At 45.4% G+C, this 21483-nt stretch overlaps 1 protein-coding gene across 1 annotated transcript in view; it reads left to right on the top strand.

Annotated features, from left to right (window-relative positions):
* TMEM266 (transmembrane protein 266) overlaps positions 1–21483 on the top strand; it is an 83092-nt gene that overhangs the window by 21070 nt on the left and 40539 nt on the right. Inside the window, exons 4-5 of the mRNA XM_088444195.1 lie at positions 3548–3621; positions 9556–9612. Of these exons, the coding sequence (XP_088300321.1) occupies positions 3548–3621; positions 9556–9612 (131 nt within the window). The remainder of the gene's footprint in view (positions 1–3547; positions 3622–9555; positions 9613–21483) is intronic.

Genomic DNA, 21483 nt, shown 5'->3' with positions numbered 1-21483 from the left:
GTGCTGCAGATGGGCTTTGCTCTGGTCACCGGTTTTCCGTCTCCCTCTGGTGAGAATGTGATTCTTGTATGTGTCCAGATCTTTGTTCTCTCTCTTCCTTCTCCTCCTCCGGCCTATGGCTTGGTAACTAACTGAGGTGCCTTGGCCCGGGGGCGGGGTATAGGAGGGGGACCTAGTGCATCCTGGGAGGCTGAAAGCTTAACTCTTTGGTGCCCTGCGACTGACGTCACACCTATACCCCAAGGTATCCTGTGGAACCCTATGGACTTCGTAGAAATAGAGATAACAAGGGTAAGTTCTTACCATATCTCATATTATAGTGCCTTTTGGGGGACACAAATAGATGCAGCAAAAAAAAAATTTTTCCAGAAGAAAAACGTGCATGCTGATCAGAAAGTATCTCCATTTCCTTGGCTCTCCCTTCTGCAAAGTGGCATATGTTCTACAATTGGACCTACCCACTCAATGAGCTCACCGTCCAACATCTCTTAATCAACTAATCAGACTTACAAAGGCCACAAATAAATATCTGCTATTTTGTTGTACTCTTTTGTCCGGTCTCAATACCGACAGTGTAATCCCGGCAAGGGATTTAATTTAGGCGTCGAAATACTGACGCCTATGTTAATCCCGACGCCGGAGCCCCAACCCCCGCCATCCCGATCGTCGCTGGCGGGGTAAGTATTACACTTAGCCCGGGGATGGGGGGGGGGGGTTAGGTTTAGGGCCCCCGGGGGGATTTAAGATTAGGATCCCGGGGAAGGTTAGGGTTAGGCGGGTTAGGTTTAGGGTTCGGAGGGGGGGTTAGACACTAGGGGGGGGGGGGGAGTCATGGATAGGCACCCCTAAGGGAGGTTTAGGGAACATACTTACCTCTGTCGGGATCTCCTCCGTCGGCCATCTGCTGACGGGATTTGAACCGCCGACATTTAAATTCCATTCCATTAACAGATAATGGAGTGTCCCTCTTAGAATCATAATGGATTGTTTTGACTACAGACTTCAGCTGCAAAGATTGAGGTTCTCATCTGCTTATACTAGTTGTGCAAGGAGTGTGGTAAAAGAACTTAAACATCTGCTCGCAAACATTCTGCAAATGAGGCATCATGCTGTTCAGCATTTCCAACAATATATTTAGTACTGCTGCAGGATGGCGTTCTAATGGATGGACTTGTATTGAATAAGGAGGTATGAATGCCATAGATGTGATTTTCTTTCTTGATAGCTGAGTGATTGGAGCTACCAGTAATTAAGAAGACAGAACACAGAGAATAAATAAGATTGTTTGTTTCTAATTTGCTATGTTCGAAAATCAGCTAAAATAACGTTTAAATCTTCTTGTTTCTTTGGATGCATTTCCAATAATTGCTAACACTTAAAATTGGCATTTTAATTGTGTGGGTGTACAATTAATACCTATTGTGCTGGAACATTTGTTCTGAAGCTTCCTATTTAAGAATAGAGATTTATAGCCATTTCTAGAATATTGGCCTCATTAAAAGAACAAATTAGTGTGTTATGAGTAATCTATATTTGCAAAAGTGATTATACTAATTGTGAGAAAGACACTGGAAAGGTTGTCAAGGGGAAATATATATATTAATTGGTCTGTTTGTCTGTCTGGTTATGTATTCAGACACCCCTGCACAGGTTGGGATGAAACGAACGTGAGGTGGTTCAGTTGGATACTGGCCAGGTTTGAAGGGGGTTAGGGTCCTGGACGGACCTACCATTGGTGTATGCTGGGCAGAAATTTGACCCGGGGAGCCTTTTCTGGGCCTTCCGCTGGATGGATTTGGATGAAAACTTCACAGAGTGGTAACATTGGATCCCAGAAAACATACTAGGGGACTGAGGTCCCGATTTGACCTCCTGTTGGTGTACATTGTGTAGAACTTTGAAATGGGGAGCCTATTCTGGACCTTCCACTGGATAGTTTTGGATGAAAACTTCAGAGGGGTGGCAATTGGTCTGGGATTCCTAATTAAGTGGTTGGGGTCCCGGTCGGACCCCACAGCGGAGTGCGCCATGTAGACAGTTACATCCAACTCATTGATAACTTAATAACTTGAAGATTTAAACCCGGGCAACAATATATCTTGCATCAAATCATAAGCCCTAGACATATAAAGGTTTCTTTGAGTCCATAAATATAAACCAGGATCATAGGAAACTCATAGAAATAAACATAGAGACTTCTCATGGTGCAGATTGTCTCAAATAAAATAACCTTTAATAAAACATATTCAAATAGTATAATAAAAAAGGGGAGTAACCTCTGTACCAGATAGATGAAATAATAAAGGAGCCCCGGTACATCCTAAGACTGGTTCTGGATCCAATATAGCCAATATATTGGACCTACCTATCTGTCGGATCGGCCGAAATATCGTCTAAGGTGTACCGAGCTTATCAGTACAGTCAGCCAGTAGCCCCCCAAATATTGGTTGTATAGATTTTTCAATACTAAGGGGTATATTTACTAAAGTGCGTGTTTTCAGAAGTGGAGATGTTTCACATATCAACCAATCAGATTCTACTTAACATTTATCTAGCACCTTATAGAAGATACTAGCTAGAATCTGATTGGTTGCTATGGTCAACATCTCCACTTCTAAAAACTTTTACTGTAGTAAATATACCCCTTTGTGCTATGTGAAGTGCCATTAGTTGGTTTCATTTGCAGTTCCTATCTAAACTCATTCTCAATGAAGGACATTTACTTCAAACATTACAATAAAATTATCTGACTCATTTTGTCAATATTTGAAGCGCAACTAATCTTCATTTTCCTTCCTCTGAGGAGACCCAATAGGAATGGTAGAGGCCAGCTCCTTGCTAGGATCATACACACATTTGTCTGCAGACAGAAGATGGCTGCTGATCTCTGACCCTTTCCCTATTCCTTTTCTTGTCTTTCACTGAACTCTCCTTACGTGCAGTGCAGCTTTTCTTTCTTTTATATCTCCCTGGCTGTGTCCTATTTATTTTGTTTTCTCTGAGAAACCTGCTCATTAAGGGCCTGATGCTGAGTTTAAAGTTCACCTACTGTATTTGCAGAGCGTATATAACATTATATGGCACTGCGTGCACCCCAAATCTGTGTGTGTGAAAGCAGGCGCGATGAGGAATTGTATACATTTCGTTTACATCTCCACTTACAGCACAGTCATGCCTCTTTGTATTTAGCCGTGCGTCCCCATGTAGGCAGAATGAGAGAGAGAGAGAGAGAGAGCTGTGCAGAGTTGGACGACAGCATAAATACGCATGTTTTCAGGCGTATCTTTTGCACCTGATATAGGGCTGTACTGATAATGACTGGTATCAAATCAAGAATATGGATAGGAGGTAGACCCACTACAAGTTCTATACAACTCTGCATACCGGTAAATCTATACATGTTTCCTATGGATGCAATGCGGGACCACCCCCGTACAAGTCTGCATCAGGTCCTAAGGTAGAGACTGTTATTAATTACAGTTAGGTTTATTTATGTAGAGAATACTTTTATATATTGCATTTGATATATTTTATTCTGTTGTTTTAGTCTCAAATGCATCACAATGTTCAGGGATCATCCACTGGATCAGCATTTCCATTCTGTCCATGTTCTTTGTGGAGGTAAGAAACTTTCTTAGTTACTCAAGGAAATGTTTTTATGTTGCAGTATTTATTAATCGTGTTTTAGACTCAATAATTATAATTTCATTTATAACGGCAATAACAAATGATGTATCCCCAGAATGTATTAAATAGCACTTGCAGGGACAGGGGCTCCAAAATAGATATGTAAATATTACACCATTAGACCATGCATAGAAACTGTGCGATGGAAAGCAGGGGACAGCAGCAGATATTATGATATGCAGTTCCGCTAGATGCATCCATATCATTTCTCTGTATAGAGTTTGTTTATTGTGTTAGACCTTTCACTTTTATGTTCTAGATTTCTAAAATATGGCTCCTTCAGGCCTACAGAGCCATATTGTTAAATAAGACAGTATGGTGGCAGGGGTGTATTAAGAGAGGAGGGGGCCTGAGTGCAGTCTTTGTCTGGTGCCCCCTTCTCTCTCCTGGCGGCCAACAGCGCACTGAGAGCAGAAGTAGACTCTGGGCACTAGTCTGTGCCCAGAGTCTACTACACATACATGGGTCACTGGGAAAATGGCGCAGCAGCCATTTTCCAGGCTATTTCCCTACTGCGCATGCGCAGAACGCTGGGAAAATGGCCATGGTGCTGATGCCGCTGACGCAGGGCTCCGGAGAGGTAATTATGAAAAGTATGAGTGCAGGGTGTCCGGTGTGAGTGTGGCTCCACAGGAGGACCCCAAACTGCAGCCTGGACACAGGGGAGATAGGTAAGGTGGGTTCCCGCTCGCAGGAATCGGCGTCTCTGCTCAGTCTTACCTCCGGTCTCAGGAGACAGAACGGAGGTACTGATGTAGACACCGGTTCATACGCTAGACCACCATGGCATAAAATTATACTGGCGCAGGGAATAGACAGAGGCCAGGGATCCAGTGGTTGATGTCAGCATAGGGGAGGTCAGCCCTCTCCCTGCGGCCCCCTCCCCCAGCTCCGGGCACCATTCCACTGCGGTCTTGCCGCCCCTGAGCTGCTCCTCCTTCACCCTCCGCCTCCTCAGAGACTTACTGCGGCCATTTTCTTCAAAGCAGCCACAGATCTCCGGGACCCTGGATCCAGTCTCCCTGTATACCTCTCCCAGGTTATACAGTGCTATGTCCTACCAGCCACTGCGGTTTGTGTAGTGGAATCTAGTGCCCATTGCAGTTATATTTTACACTCCGCATTGTATGTGACTTGTGCTAGCGCTGCTGTCTGTTTTTTTTTTTTTCTTCTATCAGCTTATACCTTTCCCTTTATTTCACTATAACCATGGTATACTGGTGTATAGGGGGTTCACCTGTATTTGTGAAGGCTGTCACATACTGCGTGTGTTGTAAGCTGCTCATATTGTGCATTATACTGTCCTTGCAGCTATGTCTAGCAAAGGCAATGGTAACAAGCACACTGATGCTCCTATACTGGTCTCTTGCAGGCCCTGTTCAGCAGGATTAACCCAGGAGGAATTAATTCAAGATGGTCTATGTGCATCTTGTTATATTGCCCCTGGCCAGTCAGCCCCTCCAGCACCTTCTCAGGAACCCACCTGAGCTTCCTTTTCACAGGTGTTGGCAAAAATTGCGGACCGCCTAGCTGTCCCTGCGGTAGCTCCCCCTATGGGATTGCCACAACAGGTACACCCACAGATACCAGTAACTCCTATGCCTCCTCCATGGGTAGACATGCTCTCTACCTATCTAGTGGCTGCTTCTACAGCTTTTCATAAATGTTGCAAAGTGAGAGGCCCTTACCCAGTAAAACTATTAAACGTGCTGTGTTATCCGCACAGTCCACACAGTTCTCAGATTCTGAGGTATCGTCTGGGGAGGCAGAAGACGCAGGACTCTCTCTCACTGAGTCCCCCTCGAGGGAGGAGGAGCTTCAGTCTAAATTTAATGTACCTGCAGTAGTGAGGGATGTCAAATCAATTCTTCAAATAAAAGATGCAGAGCCCATTCCTATTGCAAAAGTCCCACTCTTTAAGCGACAAAGTGATTTTGCAGACTTTCCTCACTCTGATCGGCTTTCTGAACTCATGAACGAGGCATAGAATACGCCAAGTAAAACGTTCCAGCTGCCAAACCGCCTGGTCTCTTTTTATCCTATTCCAGCAGCTGATTGTAGTAAATGGGAAGTTCCCCTAGCGGTGGATTCACACGTGACACGTCTAGTTAAAAGTTCTCCTTTACCTATTCCTACAGATAAAAGGATTGAAGCTTGCCTCAAATTTGTGTATTCTCTTACAGGAGCTATTTCTCGTCCAGCCATGGCTACCGCCTGGGTGGCCAAAGCCATTGAGAGCTGGGCAGATGCTCTAGAAAACTAATTTCCCTCTGATGCTTCTCGGTAACAGGACTTTATGGTGTCTCTGGACATTCAGGACGCTTACCTACATGTACCTACAATGCCCTCTCATCCGCGATATCTCTGGTTTGCTGTGCTACAGTAACATTTCCAATTTCAAGCACTGCCTTTTGGGCTTTCTACAGCTCCGCGGGTCTTTACCAAGATCATGGCAATTATAGTGGCCCATCTTCGTCGTCAGGGGGTCTGCCTACTCCCATACTTGGACAATCTCTTGCTGTTAGCACACTCTCCAGAGGTCCTTCACCGCCATCTTCAGATAACCATGGCCTTTCTACAAACACAGCTGGTTGATCAACTGGAAAAAGTCTTCCCTGACCCCTTCTCAAAGGATAATACATTTGGGAGCCCTTCTGGATTCTCAAGTTCAGAAAATCTTCCTGACAGCAGATAAAATCTCTGCACTGCAGCAACGAGTGCGCAGTTGACTCAGTCGCCGAATGTCCATTCACTCAGCAATGCATACCTTGGGGTCCATGGTATCCACCTTCAACATGGTAGAGTTCGCTCAATTCCACTTCAGGCCCCTACAACACCTAATCCTCTCCAGGTAAAATGGGCTGCCCCATCTAATTAGATCCTAGATGATGGTCTTCTCTCCGGAAGTTCGTCTCTCCCTCTTCTGGGGGTTACAGACGTCCCACCTAAACAAGGGTTGTCCCTTCTGGATCCCAGATTGGGTGTTCCTCACCATGGACGCAAGCCTCCACGGGTGGGGCGCAGTGACTGTCCAGCACTCCTTCCAGGATCATTGGTCTCCAACCGAGGGGGTCCTACCAATCAACGTTCTGGAGCCCTGAGCCATCTACTGAGCCCTCACTCTAACTCAGGACATTCTTCAGGGCAGGCCCATACAAGTACAGGCCGACAATGCCACGCCGGTGGCTTACCTCAAACACCAAGGAGGCAATTGCAGTCGGCGGCTATGGCAGTAGTGGCACGCATTCTCACGTGGGCCAAGCGTCCTCTCCCGGCCATCTCTGCGGTGTTCATCCTGAGAATTCTCAATTGGGAAGCTGATTTCCTCAGCCGTCACGACGTGCACCCAGAGGTCTATCAGCTCCTGGGGGACAAGTGGGGTCTACTGGACATGAACCTCATGGCCTCACGACACAACCACAAGCTTCCAGTGTACGGGTCCAGGACAAGGGACCCCAAAGCAGCCTTCGTGGACACCTTGTCAGTGAAGTGGACCTGCCATTTGGCGTACCTCGTCCCCCGCAGTCTCCCTTCTTCTTTGGGTCCTTCGGAAATTCAAGCAAGAAGTGGGCACGGTTCTGTTTGTAGCTCTAGCTTGGCCCAGGCGCAATTGGTACTCCGAGCTTCAAAGTCTCTCCATAGACTCTCTACTCCAATTTCCTCAACAGCCGCTGTTGTCTCAGGGCCCCTATCTACATCCGTACCTGGCCCGTCTGTCTTTGACGGCATGGCTCTTGAGACATCTCTGCAAAGGTTTTTCTCGCTCCGTGGTCCAAACCTTGCTCGGAGCGCATAAGCTGGCCTCTTCCCGAATCTATCACCGGGTGTGGCATACATACTTCCAGTGGTGTAATACCAGAAGCTTTGACCCTCAGGTTTTTCGGGTTTCTTGGATCCTAGCCTTCCTTCAAACTGGATTGGATCTCTGACTCCGCCTGGCCTCTGAAAGTGCGCATCTCTGCTCTGTCCATCTGGTCCAAGAGCAGAATTGCTCCACTGCCAGATATTCACACCTTCCTTCAGGGTGTTGTCCGTATACAACCTTTGTCCATCCTGTGGTTCTGTGGGATTTGTCAGTGGTTCTCCATGCACTTCGGAGCCTCCGTTTGAACCCCTGGACTCAGTAGAAGCAGACGTCAAATGGCTAACTGCAAAGACTTTTTTTTTCTTCTGGCTATCACGTCTGCTCGTGGGTTGTCAGATTTAGGGGCGCTTTTCGTTTATGATCTTTAATCAGGGCAGGGCTGTTCTTCTAACTCGCCCTGGCTTCCTTCCCAAGGTCTCTAGTTTCCACATTAATGAGGAAATTGTAGTTCCAGACTTCCAATCACCAGATCTCTTGGCAGGTGAGGCCTCCTTAGATGTGGTCTGTGCTCTGAGGTTCTATGTGGACCATACTGGTTCCATCAGGAAAACCGATTCCCTCTTTGTCCTATATTGATTTTAAAAGAAGGGCTGGCCAGCTAACAAACAGACTCTGGCCAGATGGATTCTCATGACTATTTCACAGGCTTGCCTTCCTGTGCGGGATACAGTATCTGCTCATTTTACTGTGTGTCCCTCGTGGGCAGCACGCCGTGGCGCGTCTGCCAAACAACTATGCAAGGCGGCCACGTGGTTTTCTGTCTATGCCTTCGATACCTTTGCCTCTCAGGCTACTTCCTTTGGGCGTCAGATTCTCCTCTCATCTCTGGAGTATCCCTGCCCTTGAACAACTGCTTTGGGACATCCCCATTGTCTCCCCTGTGGAGCCCTATGCACCCCGAAGAAGAAAAGGAGAGTTATGGTAGACTTACCTTTGTTAACTCTTTCTTCGAAGTCCATAGGGTCCACAGGGCGCCCACCCTGACGCACCTGGCTTCTATGTGTTTCTTCTCTTGGTCACCGGTTTCCTTCTCTATTTTGTGAGAGTGTGATTCTTCTGTGTACTAGTCTTCCTTCTCTCCTATCCTGCTCCTGCCTTGGGCTTGTTAACAAAACTGAATTGCCTCAGGCTGTAGGCGGGGTATTGGGGGAAGGACTGAAGCATCCTGGAACAGAAAAGCTTTAACTGTTGGTGTCCAGTTCTCCTATCTACCACCTATACCCATTGTCTTCCCCAATGGGCCCTATGGACTTTGAAGAAAGAGAGTTAACAAAGTTAAGTCTACCATTACTCTCCTTTTTTTCACACCTAGGTTTTTTCAACTGATTTTCTCTTAAGATGCCCATACACGGTGCGATATAGCAGCCATTCTGACGGATTGGTACGATATCGCTGCTATATCATCCCGTGTATGGGCATGATATCGGACAGTGCGCGTTCCCGTGGGGTCGTACATCACACCTCCATATCTTACTGCATGTTCACTTGATCTGGGGATGCGATGTACGATCCCATGTAGCGCTATGCAGGTGGGGGAGGGGGGTGCCGCCATATCGGGCAGATCCCTCCGTGTGGTGGAGACTGCCTGATTTGTCGGCCCTCAGATCGGAGGTCTTGTCGCAAGGTGCGTATTGCACTGTGTATGGGCGGCTTTACTTTCGGTAACTTGTTCAACATGCTAACAACCCAGTTGTAAAAGTTTAAATAATTGGTATTAGCTTAATTGTCCCTCTTTTTAAGTGTTCAATATTATGAACTAATTTGCTGTCAAAGTTATTTACAATCTACAAGGCTGAACAAAAGAAAACCTATATAAGACAATATCCAAGATGTTGGTGCTTAGAAGAAAATGCCAGGAGGTGTGCTGTTTGTACAAAAAGCATACGAATTGTCTTGAATTAACATTGTTCTCCTATAAATGAGGCCTAGATGTCACATAAATCCTGCTGTATTTCAGAACTTGAGAGAGTGAAATGCATTTTTTATTTTTCCTTTTTTATCAGACCGTGTTGAGGATCATTATTCTTGGTATATGGAATTATATTGAAAACAAAGTTGAGGTAAATATTTCTACTTTATTTAATTTTTTTGCAAGTAAACTTTTTGTATACTTTAACAGATTACAGTCATTTTTAAAAGAACTAGAAAAGTACCATTATGAAAGGCATTACAAGAGAAATAGCGTCATGGTACATGTTATTGCTTACTAAAAGTCACATTTATCGGGCAACACAGACTTGTTCCAAATCCAGGGTCAGACCCGGGACTTTGGTGTAAAAGGGGTATTACTTTGCGCCTTCCACTTTGTATGGCTACATGCATATTTTCAGGTGCACTTTAACCAATGCAGTAAATACATACAGTTCTACCTTGATTACATATGTAATAAAGTCCTGATGTCCACTTTTTTTTTTTTTTTTTTTTTAAAGATATATTTATTAGCGATCCTCACAAAATACATCAAAATATGTCTACAAAAAGACAGACAAATTTCACTGAACATAGCAAAATGGATATTCAAGGACATAGTTCAGTGTTAAGAACAAAACTGTGGGATGCAATTTTAAATTTTTTAAAAGGAAAATAATTATAAAAACTTTAGAGATCAGCAAAGAGAGCAGAAGGTGAGAAGAGAAAGGGAGACAGCGTGGCTAGAGCTGTCAAAAGAAGAAGAGTAAAGGGGAGAGAAAGAAAGAGGATTAAGTGAATGGGGAACTAGCGTTGAATGAGGACAACCAAGGGGCCCACAGCTTATCAAATGTTTTGCAATAGTGGTTAAGGATACTGGTCATGTATTCCAAACGCTGAACCGCCCAAACTCTGTTAATGACTGACTGTAGGGAGGGAGGCAATAACTGTTTCCAATCCGCTGCAAGCTGACAGGTAGCCGCCGAAAGGATGTGTCTGATTAATTTGTTTTGATAAGTGGCAGCCAGAAAAGGTAGAGGTAGAAGAAAGAATTTGGGGTCTAGAGGGATCGGGAGATTAATAATTGAGGAGATCAAATTCTTAAGAACGAACCTTCTAATAAGCACCCACGCCAACATCTATCAGATGTGTCAGGGAACATTTTTTTTAGTCGGGAGGGGACCAGATACCATCTGTAAAGAATTTTATAGGTGTTCTCTTTTATTCTGACGCATATGGAATTGGAGGCGGCTCTCTCCCCAATCTTCCTTCATTCATCAGGGTTCAGGGTTTCACCCAGGTCCCGATCCCAAGCCGCTTCGGGTGGGTCACGTGTGGAGTCTAAGGGTGTAGAGAGTTCTAAATATAGAGCCGATATTAGGGCAGCGGTGGAGGAGTGGCGGACACACAGCATGTCAGTAGGAGTCAGAGAACGATGAACAAGACGGTGTTTAACTGAGCTATGAAAATTCCGAAATTGCAAATATTGAAAAAAATATTTTGATGGGATATGAAATTTAGACTGGAGTTCGGCAGATGAGGGAAAGGAGGAGTCACGGGTCAAATCATTAAGATATCTAATGCCAGCCGTTTGCCAGGGGAGAAAAGCTAAAGGAGTCATGCCAGGTGGAAACTCCGAGGAGTTAAATAGTGGGATGATTGGGGTGGGAGAAGGATAGCGGCCAAATTTAGGGGTGATTGTGTCCCATAATGACATCGAATGAGAAATGATAAGGTGGTCACGGGCTCTTTTAGGGCGACGGGCTCTAGGGAGCCAAAGAAGGGAAGCAGGAGAAAGCAGTCCTATGGCCTCTGCTTCAATCTGAACCCAAATTCTATCAGAACTATGCCATAAGATGCACTGAGCGAGTTGAGCAGAGAAGTAGTAGTGCTTAAAATTAGGGATACCCAAACCTCCTGCCCGAGATGATCTCTGAAGAATTCGGAGACGTACCCGAGGACATTTTCCTGACCATATAAATTTTGTTGTCTGGGATTGGAGAAATTTGAAAACATAAGGAGGGACATGTATAGGAAGGGACTGGAAAAGGTAAAGGAGTCTAGGCAAGATATTCATTTTAACTGTATTAATACGACCTATCCAGGAGATGAAATGTTGGGTCCACGAAGCCAGGTCTAATTTGATTTGGGAAAGAATGCGGGGGAAATTGGCCTGAAAAAGTTGATGGTAACGTTTAGTTATAAAAATACCCAAATATTAGATTTTTTGGAGATGCCATTTAAATGGGAAGAGAAGTTCCAGAGAGACTTTTTCACTCTGGGGGATATAAAAGTCAAGGACTTCCGTTTTATCCAGGTTAATTTTATATCTGGAAAAGTAACCGTATATTTCAATTTCAGTCAAAGTGGGGGAGAGCGAGGTAAGCGGGTCCGAAATGGACAACAAAATGTCGTCCGCATATAAGGCCAATTTGTGCTCCGTGGATCCAGCTAACACCCCAGATATACCTGAGTTAGCACGGATTCTAGCAGCTAGGGGTTCTATTATAAGGGCGAAAATAAGTGGCGAGAGGGGATAGCCCTGGCGGGTGCCATTGGATATATTGAATGGGGTAGATGTGGAGCCATTAGCGGAAACGGTAGCTGTGGGAGAGCAGTATAGAGCTGAGACCCTGCAAAAATTTGCCAGAGAAGCCCATCGACCCAAGGACACCAAACAATGAAGGCCATGAGATTCGGTCAAAGGCCAATGACATCAATAATGAGGGAGTTTTACCTTCATGGATGGTGTGTATTAAGTCGATAGTCCTCCTAATATTGTCAGGGGCCTGACGTCCAAGGACAAATCCCATCTGGTCAGGATGAATTAGGGATGGCAGAAGGTGATTCAATCTAGTGGCCAGTATTTTAGCATAGAGCTTTAGATCAACATTGAGTAAAGAGAGAGGGTGATAACTAGAACAAAGTGAGGGGTCTTTCCCGGGTTTTGGTATCGCCACAATATTTGCTTGTGTCGTTGCGGAATCAAATGGGGCACCATCTAATACCTTATTAAGAAAATCTGTTAGATGGGGAACTAAACTTTCTGCAAATTTTTAATAGTACTGAGCCGAAAAACCGTCGGGGCCAGGGGCAGAGGAACCTTTGAGGGATTTAATAGCTGCGCGTACTTCGTCCTGCGTAATGTCAGCATTTAAAGAGGAAAGATGAGACAGGGACAATTTAGGGAGAGGGGTGTCGGCTAGATATGTCTTCAGATCAGTACACTGGGGAGGAGGGATTGGAAGATTATATAGTGAGGTATAAAACTGTCTAAATTCTTCGACAATTGCTAAGGGGTCATAAGTGAGAGAATCAGAGCTCTGAGAATGAATTTTATCAATTAAACTCAGCGCATGTTTCTTTTGCAATTTTCTAGCCAACAATGAGTTAGCCTTGTCAGCTTTGTCGTAGAAACGTTGCTGAAGTTTTTGTAGAATAGAGGGAGCTTTCTGAGAGAGCAAGGTATTTAGTTGGCCTCAATCTGAAGTAATAAATCACTAGTGGGGTTGAGCTTATGGGCGTCGAGAAGTGTAGATAATCGTTGTTCTAAAGAGGATATCTCAGCAGCGGCCGCTGAAGCAGAGTTAATGAGTTGGCCACGAATGGTTGCTTTATGAGCTTCCCATATGATCCCAGGTGCTATATCAGGAGGTGAATTGAACGTAAAATAGTCAGATATGGCCTGTTTAATGGAGGTAAAAGTAGATGGGTTAATTAAAAGCGCCTCATCTAGACGCCATCTACGGGGCGAGGGTAAAGTTGAAAAAAATCAAGGATAACAGATTCCAGCGTGGTCTGTCCAGGAGAGGGGGGTAATCCCGGCTTGAGAGGTCTCATGAATCAGCGAGTGGGATCTAAACATCATGTCCATGGGCGAATGTGTGGTGTGGGACCGAATAATAAGTATAATCACGTGCTGAGGAATTTTTAAGGCGCCAAGAATCATATAGATTATATTGTTTAATCAAGGAAGATAAAGTCCGAGCGTTCTTGCAAGGAGAAATGTTAGCTTTATTGGTTGGTGATGGGGATTTATCAAGGTTTGGGTCAAGTGTAACATTAAAATCCCCGGCTATTATGAGATGACCCTGAACTCGTCGCTCAATGCATCTAAACAGTCTAGAGAAAAAGGAACCCTGTCCCTGGTTCGGAGCATAAACCGAAACCAAAGTGACTATAGTGGAGCGTAATGTACCAACAACTATGAGGAAACGACCCTCGGGGTCTGAGAATGTGGAAGAGTGCAGGAAAGGGATCTTGTTGTGAATAAGTATCGCAACACCCCGTTTCTTGCAATCCGCCGAGGCAAAAAAAATTTGAGAGAACTGCTTTCCCTGCAATTGAGTATGAGTACCTGTAAGATGGGTTTCCTGAAGGAACACAATGTCAGCCTTTTCCCTTCTGCAGGCGCTCAAAGTGATAGTACGTTTACGTGGCGAGTTGAGGCCATTGACATTTCCTTTTTGCTACCATGGCCTTGAAGTTATTATCTGCAAAAGAAGAAACATTATGAGGGCCACAAATATTAAGGAACTTTGTTCCCAAAGACAGGCAGTATAGAAAATGGAAGAGGAAAAAGAAAAGAGAAGCCATGAAAAAAAGAGAAAGAAGAGGAAGAGAAAAAATAGCCCATACGGGCGACAACCCTTAGACACAGGAACCCAGAAGGGGTTCAAAACAAATAAATGTATAATATATGAATAAATGTACAAGAAGTACAAAAAATACAGGGAGCATGGGGGGTAGGCCATAAGCATATACGATTAGGAAACCCCAAAAGGGGACCTAGGGCCCTTAGTAAATATAAAAAAAGAAAAAAAACAACCAACACTTAAATACACAATATTACATCTGTAAAATGCAATCATAAGAACATACAATCTAAGTAAAACCTGCGGAAAACAAAAGCATATTAATGAGAACCAGAAAACGAGCTAATGAGAATATGTGTGACCTAGCTAGTAGCAGTAGGTCACGACCTAGGAAAAATATTTTCAAACACTGAAATGAAAGTCCAGCCGTTGAGCTAGAGACCATAATGCGTAGTCACGGGGGAGGCTCAGGTGGAAACAATCGAAGTGGTCAAAGAGAAATAATGGGAGATTCAAGTCGGGGCAGTAACACGGTTCTGACGTCTCGTGACCGTGGACCATTCTGGAGCCGGAGGACGAGAGCGCTGAGGCTTGGGTGACGAAGGTCTAGAGGATGTTGATTCAGGAAGAATATTCAATTTTGAAAGTAAATCTTGACCGTGTTCGAGTGGTTTCACGGAAAACGAAGAGTTAGCTGTGAATACTGGAAGGGGAAACCCCAGCGATATCTAATATTATGTTGTCGTAGGATTTTCGTAACAGGTTGCAAATCTTGTCGTTTCGGTATAATGGACAGGGCCAGATCTTGAAATAATTGAATGTCCATATCCTTGTAAGAAATGCCGGGCGTATCTCTAGTCGTCCGGAGTATTTGATCTTTGGTATGGTAATAATGTAATCGGACAATGATATCGCGAGGGGGTTGGGAAGAAGAGGGTCTGGCTCGGAGGGCTCTATGAGCTCTATCCATTAGGCAGTCCGCTGCTGAAAGATCAGGGAGAATGTGATGAAAAAAACAGTCTAAGAAGGACTCCAAGTCTGAGGCAGAGACTGATTCAGATACATTGCGTATTCTCAGGTTATTGCGGCGGGAGCGATTTTCTGCATCTTCTTGTTTTTCCTTAAGGGATTCCATTTCAGCATGAAGACGAGAGTTCCTTATCCAAAATTATTTGGGAACGACAGAGATCGTCCGTTTTTGATTCCAGGGCGTCCGTCCTGGAGCCTAAAGAAGAGAGTTCCGATTTAAAGTCGTTGACCGCCTTTGCAAGTTCCTGAGCAAATGCGGTTTTGACGCCCTCCAAAAGATTGACCATAACCGCTTGTATTTGTGGATCAATTACAGACTCTGTCTCTCTTGGCAGTGACAAGCTGGGTGCGTCCAGATGATCAGACGACAACGGGGTAGATTGACCTTTGGAGCCAAAAAAGTTAGTAGATGAGTTCTGCGTTGCTTTTTTAGGCTTTTGAGACATGGTGCAGATAGTTAAATAGGAGGTCTAGCTAGAGAAAACTGAGGCGACTGATAGTTCCCCTTAACTCGTTTGTAATCAATTGTTTTCCAGTTCAATCGAGCAACTGAAGGTGTAATGATAAGCTGCAGTTTGTTGGTTATTATTGAGACGTGTAAAAGGCCCCCAGGTCCCGGGGTTCAGACAGGATGATCACATCATATAGACTGGCAGGGTAGGTTAAGCATTAGTGGAATAAATGTAAATACAAGCCCAGTGTTGAAGACCAGACTGGGGATTCCGGTAACGGGGAGGGCTGCAAAGTCGCCGGAGAAACCAGTGGCCACTGACCTTAATGATGAGCTCTCAGCGAGGTTAGATTTATTCGGGTGCAGCTCCAGAGGGATCAGAGTGCCAACAGCGGGTGTGCAGACAGAGGTCGCCGGAGCGGTGGACCAGCCAACCGCCCAGTAGTCATCAGCAGGGGGGGAGCCTTCAGAGCAAAGGCCCTCGCAGGAGTGACAGGGCTTGGCACAGAACCTTCCCCGCTGGGGTTATAGTTGTTGCAGGCACTGAACGTGGAGATCCAGTCGGCTGATAGAATCAAAATGGCCGACACCCGTGAACCCTGGAGCTTTTTTTTTTTATTTTAAGAATTTTAGGAGGTCCCTGTACACCACAAGGAGCCTCCGCTAGCAGGAGAGAAGCCACAGAGGTCAGCGGGGGCAACTGGCAGCAGCCAAAGATCCGTCCAAGCACAGGGGAGTCCCGCACGGCCGGAACGATGATGTCACAGTCCTCCGCACGGAAGCTGTAACCAGAGGCCGCGGCGTCTATCAGAGAGGTAGGCCAGGGAGTCCCGGGTCTCGGGAGGCAGTCACCGGGCCCGATCAAGAGAGGAGTGGGGTTGCAAGAGCCCAGTCAGACAGAGCGGCCTGGATAGGGATGCCCAAGGAGTCCCCAGATAGCGTCCCAGTGAAGAGGGGATCCGTACCTGTAAAAGGCACAGTAGCGTAGGCCACCAGTCAGGTCGCGGCTCTTGGAGACTTCCAGAGGGCTATAGGAGGAAGAGGGAGAGCTGCCTCTAATCGCGGTCAGTGGAGAGGAGGTCCGGCCGGTCACACCTCTAATTGAGCTCCAGGCTTCCTGGAGCAAGTAGGCCTCAGGACGCAGAGGGCCAGTGGGTCCAACCCAAGCTCACATTCCAGGTCTCAGAGGCCCCAGCAGGTTCTAATATGTGTAGGCTGTATCCTATTCGCCTTTTGGATCAGAACTGGGATCAAAAAAGGTGTTTTTGAACAGGTTTTGGGCAAGAGCTCATTAGGAGTGCATCTACTCAGCTCAGCAGACAGGCCACGCCCCCCCTGATATCCACTTTGATATACGACACACATTAAGCTTGTTATATCAACAAAGCTACATTATTTTATAACAGCTGCATTTCTCTCGGACCACTGGTGTATGGAACCCTCTCTCTATTTGCCATCCTCTCCTGCACCCACTTGATAATGCCCTCCCTGCACTTCCTGTCATCAATTTCTTTTTTTATTTCTCTTGGATCTCACTTTGGCTTATCCATCACACCCTCGTCCTCCTTACTTCATCCCTTCGGTGCATTAGCTACATTAATTCTAAAGTTACATGTTCCTGGATCATATCCATGTCCTATATTTGCTTCTGCAAGTTTTACTCCCATTTGCTTTCCTTTCTCCTGCCACTTTCTGATTGTGATATTTTCCTAAACCAGATTCCCATATTCCCTCCTATCATCAGCCATGTTACACCTTCCTCCTCCCATATGCAATGATCTAGATCAGGGGCCTTCAACTTTTTTAATGTGTGGGCCACATTAAAAATTTCAACAAAGCCGAGGGCCACTAAGCTATACTACGGTGTTTGAACTCTGCCCCTCCCCCTGACGCGATTATGACCCATAACTGCCCCCTCCTACAATTTTAATTATTTCTCATAACTGCCCCCATCTGCAGTGCCCTCAGTAGTGCCCCTTATACAGTGCTCCAAGTAGTGGTCCCCCTTATGCAGTGGCCCCAGTAGTGGTCCCCCCTTATGCAGGCCCCCAGTAGTGATGCCCCCTTTGCAGTGCCCCTTATACAGCACCACCTGTAGTGGTCCCCCTTATGCAGGCCCCCAGTAATGATGCACCTTATGCAGTGCCCCTTATACAGTGCTCCCTGTAGTGGTCCTCCCTATTCAGAGCCCCCAGTAGTGGTACCCCCCCCCTATGCAATGCCACTTATGTAGTGCCCCAGTAGTGCCCCCCCCTCTGCAGTCCACCCTATGTAGAGCCCCCAGTAGTGCCCTTTATACAGTGCCCTCAGTAGTAGCCCCTCCCCCATACAGTGCCCCAGGTAGTGGTCCCCCATGATGCTGTGCCCACAGTAGAAGTCCCCCGATGCAGTGCCCACCGTAGAAGCCCCCCCCCCCTGATGCAGTGGCCCACCCCGATGCAGTGCAGACAAACACACACCTAAAGAAAAAAAAAAAAAAACCTGAATCCCCGCTTCCGCCCGTTTTCTAATGTCAAACTCACACTGCTAATTACATTTTCAATCCAATTCCAAACTTGCATTGTATTTTATGAGGAAATATGCATTTTTTTGTGTGCAGCCCCCTTGAGCAGGTGAAAGTGTAGGGAAAACATTTATTGTAAGGTAAATAAATCAGGAGACCATGCAGAACCTCTGGTACACCCCTCCTAATGAATAATCAGGCACTTGGAGGGGTTAACTGGCATAATTAGGCCAATAAAGACATGTCGGTTTTCAGGTGATTTTCTTTAAAAAGCTCAATAATGGGTTAAATGATGTTGGACAGGTATGTCAGTTTTCAAGTGTATGTGGGGGCATAAATGATGTGGGGGTGTAAATGATGTGGGACAGGTATGTGGAGGTGTAAATGATGTGGGACAGGCGCGTGTAGAGGTGTAAATGATGTGGGACAGGCGTGTGGAGGTGTAAATGATGTGGGACAGGCGTGTGGAGGTGTAAATGATGTGGGACAGGCGTGTGGAGGTGTAAATGATGTGGGACAGGCGTGTGGAGGTGTAAATGGTGTGGGACAGGCGTGTGGAGGTGTAAATGGTGTGGGACAGGCGTGTGGAGGTGTAAATGGTGTGGGACAGGCGTGTGGAGGTGTAAATGGTGTGGGACAGGCGTGTGGAGGTGTAAATGATGTGGGACAGGCGTGTGGAGGTGTAAATGATGTGGGACAGGCGTGTGGAGGTGTAAATGATGTGGGACAGGCCTGTGGAGGTGTAAATGATGTGGGACAGGCGTGTGGAGGTGTTGTATTGATGGAAAAAGCAAGGGCAGTTTAAGAGGGGGGCGTTTGTGTGCAGTATCCGTAGGCACCCACTCCTCTCACGGGACGCAGTTGCGAGTAGACTGGCACTGTGAGAGTATAGTGTGCACGTGCAGATCTCCGGGAGGCAGCGCCATTTTCCTGCTAATTTCTGCAGCACTGATGCCGGACACCAGGGAGATGAGTAATAATGTATGGACGCAATGTGGGCCTATGTGCACCCATTATAGATACGCCAGTCTGGTAATGGGTTTTTGAACTTGTAGATGGTAGTTAAAACATAGGCCCTCATTCAGAGCCGTACGCTCTGAGCAGAGCGCACGCTCTGAATGAGGGCCGGGCTCCATTTTCATGGAGCGTCCTCCTGGACGCTCGTATAGCTGTGGGTCACCACCCACAGGCTATACGAGCATGCATTGTGATGGTCGCGATGGTCGAGACCATCGCGACCATCGAATTTGCGAGCCGGAGCCTGCGGTTGAGGTTTTCAACCGCAAGCTCCGGAGTGATTTTGGCTCTATCAGAGCCAAAATCACTCCCACTGACATCACTAGTGATGTCAGTGGGCCGGCTTCTGACGGGAGGCGTTCCCGTGGGAACGCCCCCGTCAGGGAGGCACGCCCACCAAAGGGGGCGTGCTGTCAATCAACATTGACAGCACGCCCCCTTTGATCGGACACAACGAGCGAAGGACTTTCCTTCGCTCGTCGCGTCTGGCGCATGCGCACGACGGAGCTCCCTCCGTCGTGCGCATGCTCAGCCCATAACATCGACCCACTTGCGAGCAGACAGCCGCTCGCGAGTGGGTCTGAATCAGGCCCATAATTTTTTCCAACTGTGTACAAACGTGTATAGAAAAACATGAAACATCACTTCACAGACATTTTTCTGTACACCAAAATACTGAAACACTTCAATTTGCTGTAAAACGCTTGCTATAATTTTTTCTCTATTACTAAAAAGTGCAAAAATCAGCCATTTGAAGCTTTTAAGAACGTTTGGTACTTTCCTTATGGCCACTAACTGCCATCTATATGGTCCGGCTATCTCCGTTGTGACTTTTTGTGGTCCAGGATTGCTTACCTTTTTTTTTTTTTTTTTTAAATACATTTTTATGGAAACACCATGAAAAAAAATAGTATTTACAAAGCTCATTTGGAGACAAGAGCATAACATAGTTAATACATATAGATATATACAATTCAATTTATGATAAACAATCATAAAACTGCCGATAACTGTACGCTCATCATAGGCAAAAACCTAGTAGTATAATTTTGAGTCAGAAACGCAAAGTTCTTATCTTGAGACAAAAGATATAAATAGCCCTCTTCCATTATTAATATTTGACCTCTTTGCAAGATCTGAATTGGAGTGTAGTGACACTAGCGCTACTGGTAAAATCAATCGCAACTTTCTCCAGTAATCAGTAGCAGACTGAACTTTATTAAAAAGATTATCTCAATTGAACAAAACAAATGTGATAAAAATACAGTTCATAGCATAAAACACAGCTATACAGAGTGCATATAGTTTAGCAGCAAATATAATAGCCGTGCATTTAGCACTGAATTCAAAGAGCTATAGGAAGAGTTTCATAACTAAAGTGCATATGTAAACAAATGTCAAAGTGCATATAGTGTTGCAATAGATACAATTACCGTGGGACACCAGTACCATGGAAACATAAAGTGCACTAAGTTGAAATATGGTGGAGCAATCAAAATAGCTCCTTTTAATACAAGGCAGAAAAAGCAATAATCCATACCATATAATGGTGGTGAGTGTCAATCTGGGTCAAGGAACACGGGTTCTGGACACCACCCTGGTCCAGACACTCACAGGCTTAAGAGGTAGGTAGTAGATACTGCACATCAACTCCGACGCGTTTCGAGCTGGATAGCTCTTTATCAAGACAGCCTTGACAAAGAGCTATCCAGCTCGAAACGCGACTGCGTTGATGTGCAGTATCTGCAGACACATCTATAGGCACAGATCTTTATAATGTACAAAATGTTTCTCAGTACGGTCTATAGATTCATGTGAATGCTGATCTGATGGTGAGGAATGGGATATTAAAGAAGAGATCAGAGCATAATCCCAAAATAGTAGACACATTAACTAAGCTTATTCTTAAAACTATGGGTATACAGTAGGGATGGGCAATAAGCGGCCCCCAGCTGTTTTAGAACTATACATCTCAGCATGCATTGCCAGAGTTTTGCTATTTGGTCATGTTAAAATGTTGCAATGCATTCTGGGATGTGTAGTTCAACAACAGCTGAATGGTCGCTTATTGCCCACCCCTGGCATACAGGATACCCTCCTTACATCCAATTGAGAAGATAACTTTTTTGAGTAACAGTATAAATGCAGAGTATTTATAGCACACTAAGAGATTAAAGACTGTAAAGAATGGGTTCAGTTGGATAAAGGATAATCTTATTTTCAATTATTATATAGTATGTTTCCGCTAAAAGCTATTGAGAATACTACTATACCATTAAGGATGGATTGTCGACCTTAAAGATCCTACGGGCAGAAACAGGAAGAAATGTTTTAAGAAATTACATAAAGTAGGTATATCAATTAAATCAAGTGTTGCTATGGCTTCAGTCTCCAGATGAATCAGAATTTGGACAATCAGTATACTGAT

This window comes from Taudactylus pleione, unplaced genomic scaffold (assembly GCF_031769625.1).
Source record: "Taudactylus pleione unplaced genomic scaffold, aTauple2 ptg000019l, whole genome shotgun sequence".
Lineage (NCBI taxonomy): Eukaryota > Metazoa > Chordata > Amphibia > Anura > Myobatrachidae > Taudactylus > Taudactylus pleione.
The sequence above is the reverse complement of the archived record's forward strand: the minus strand, read 5'-3'. Positions and strand labels throughout refer to the sequence as shown.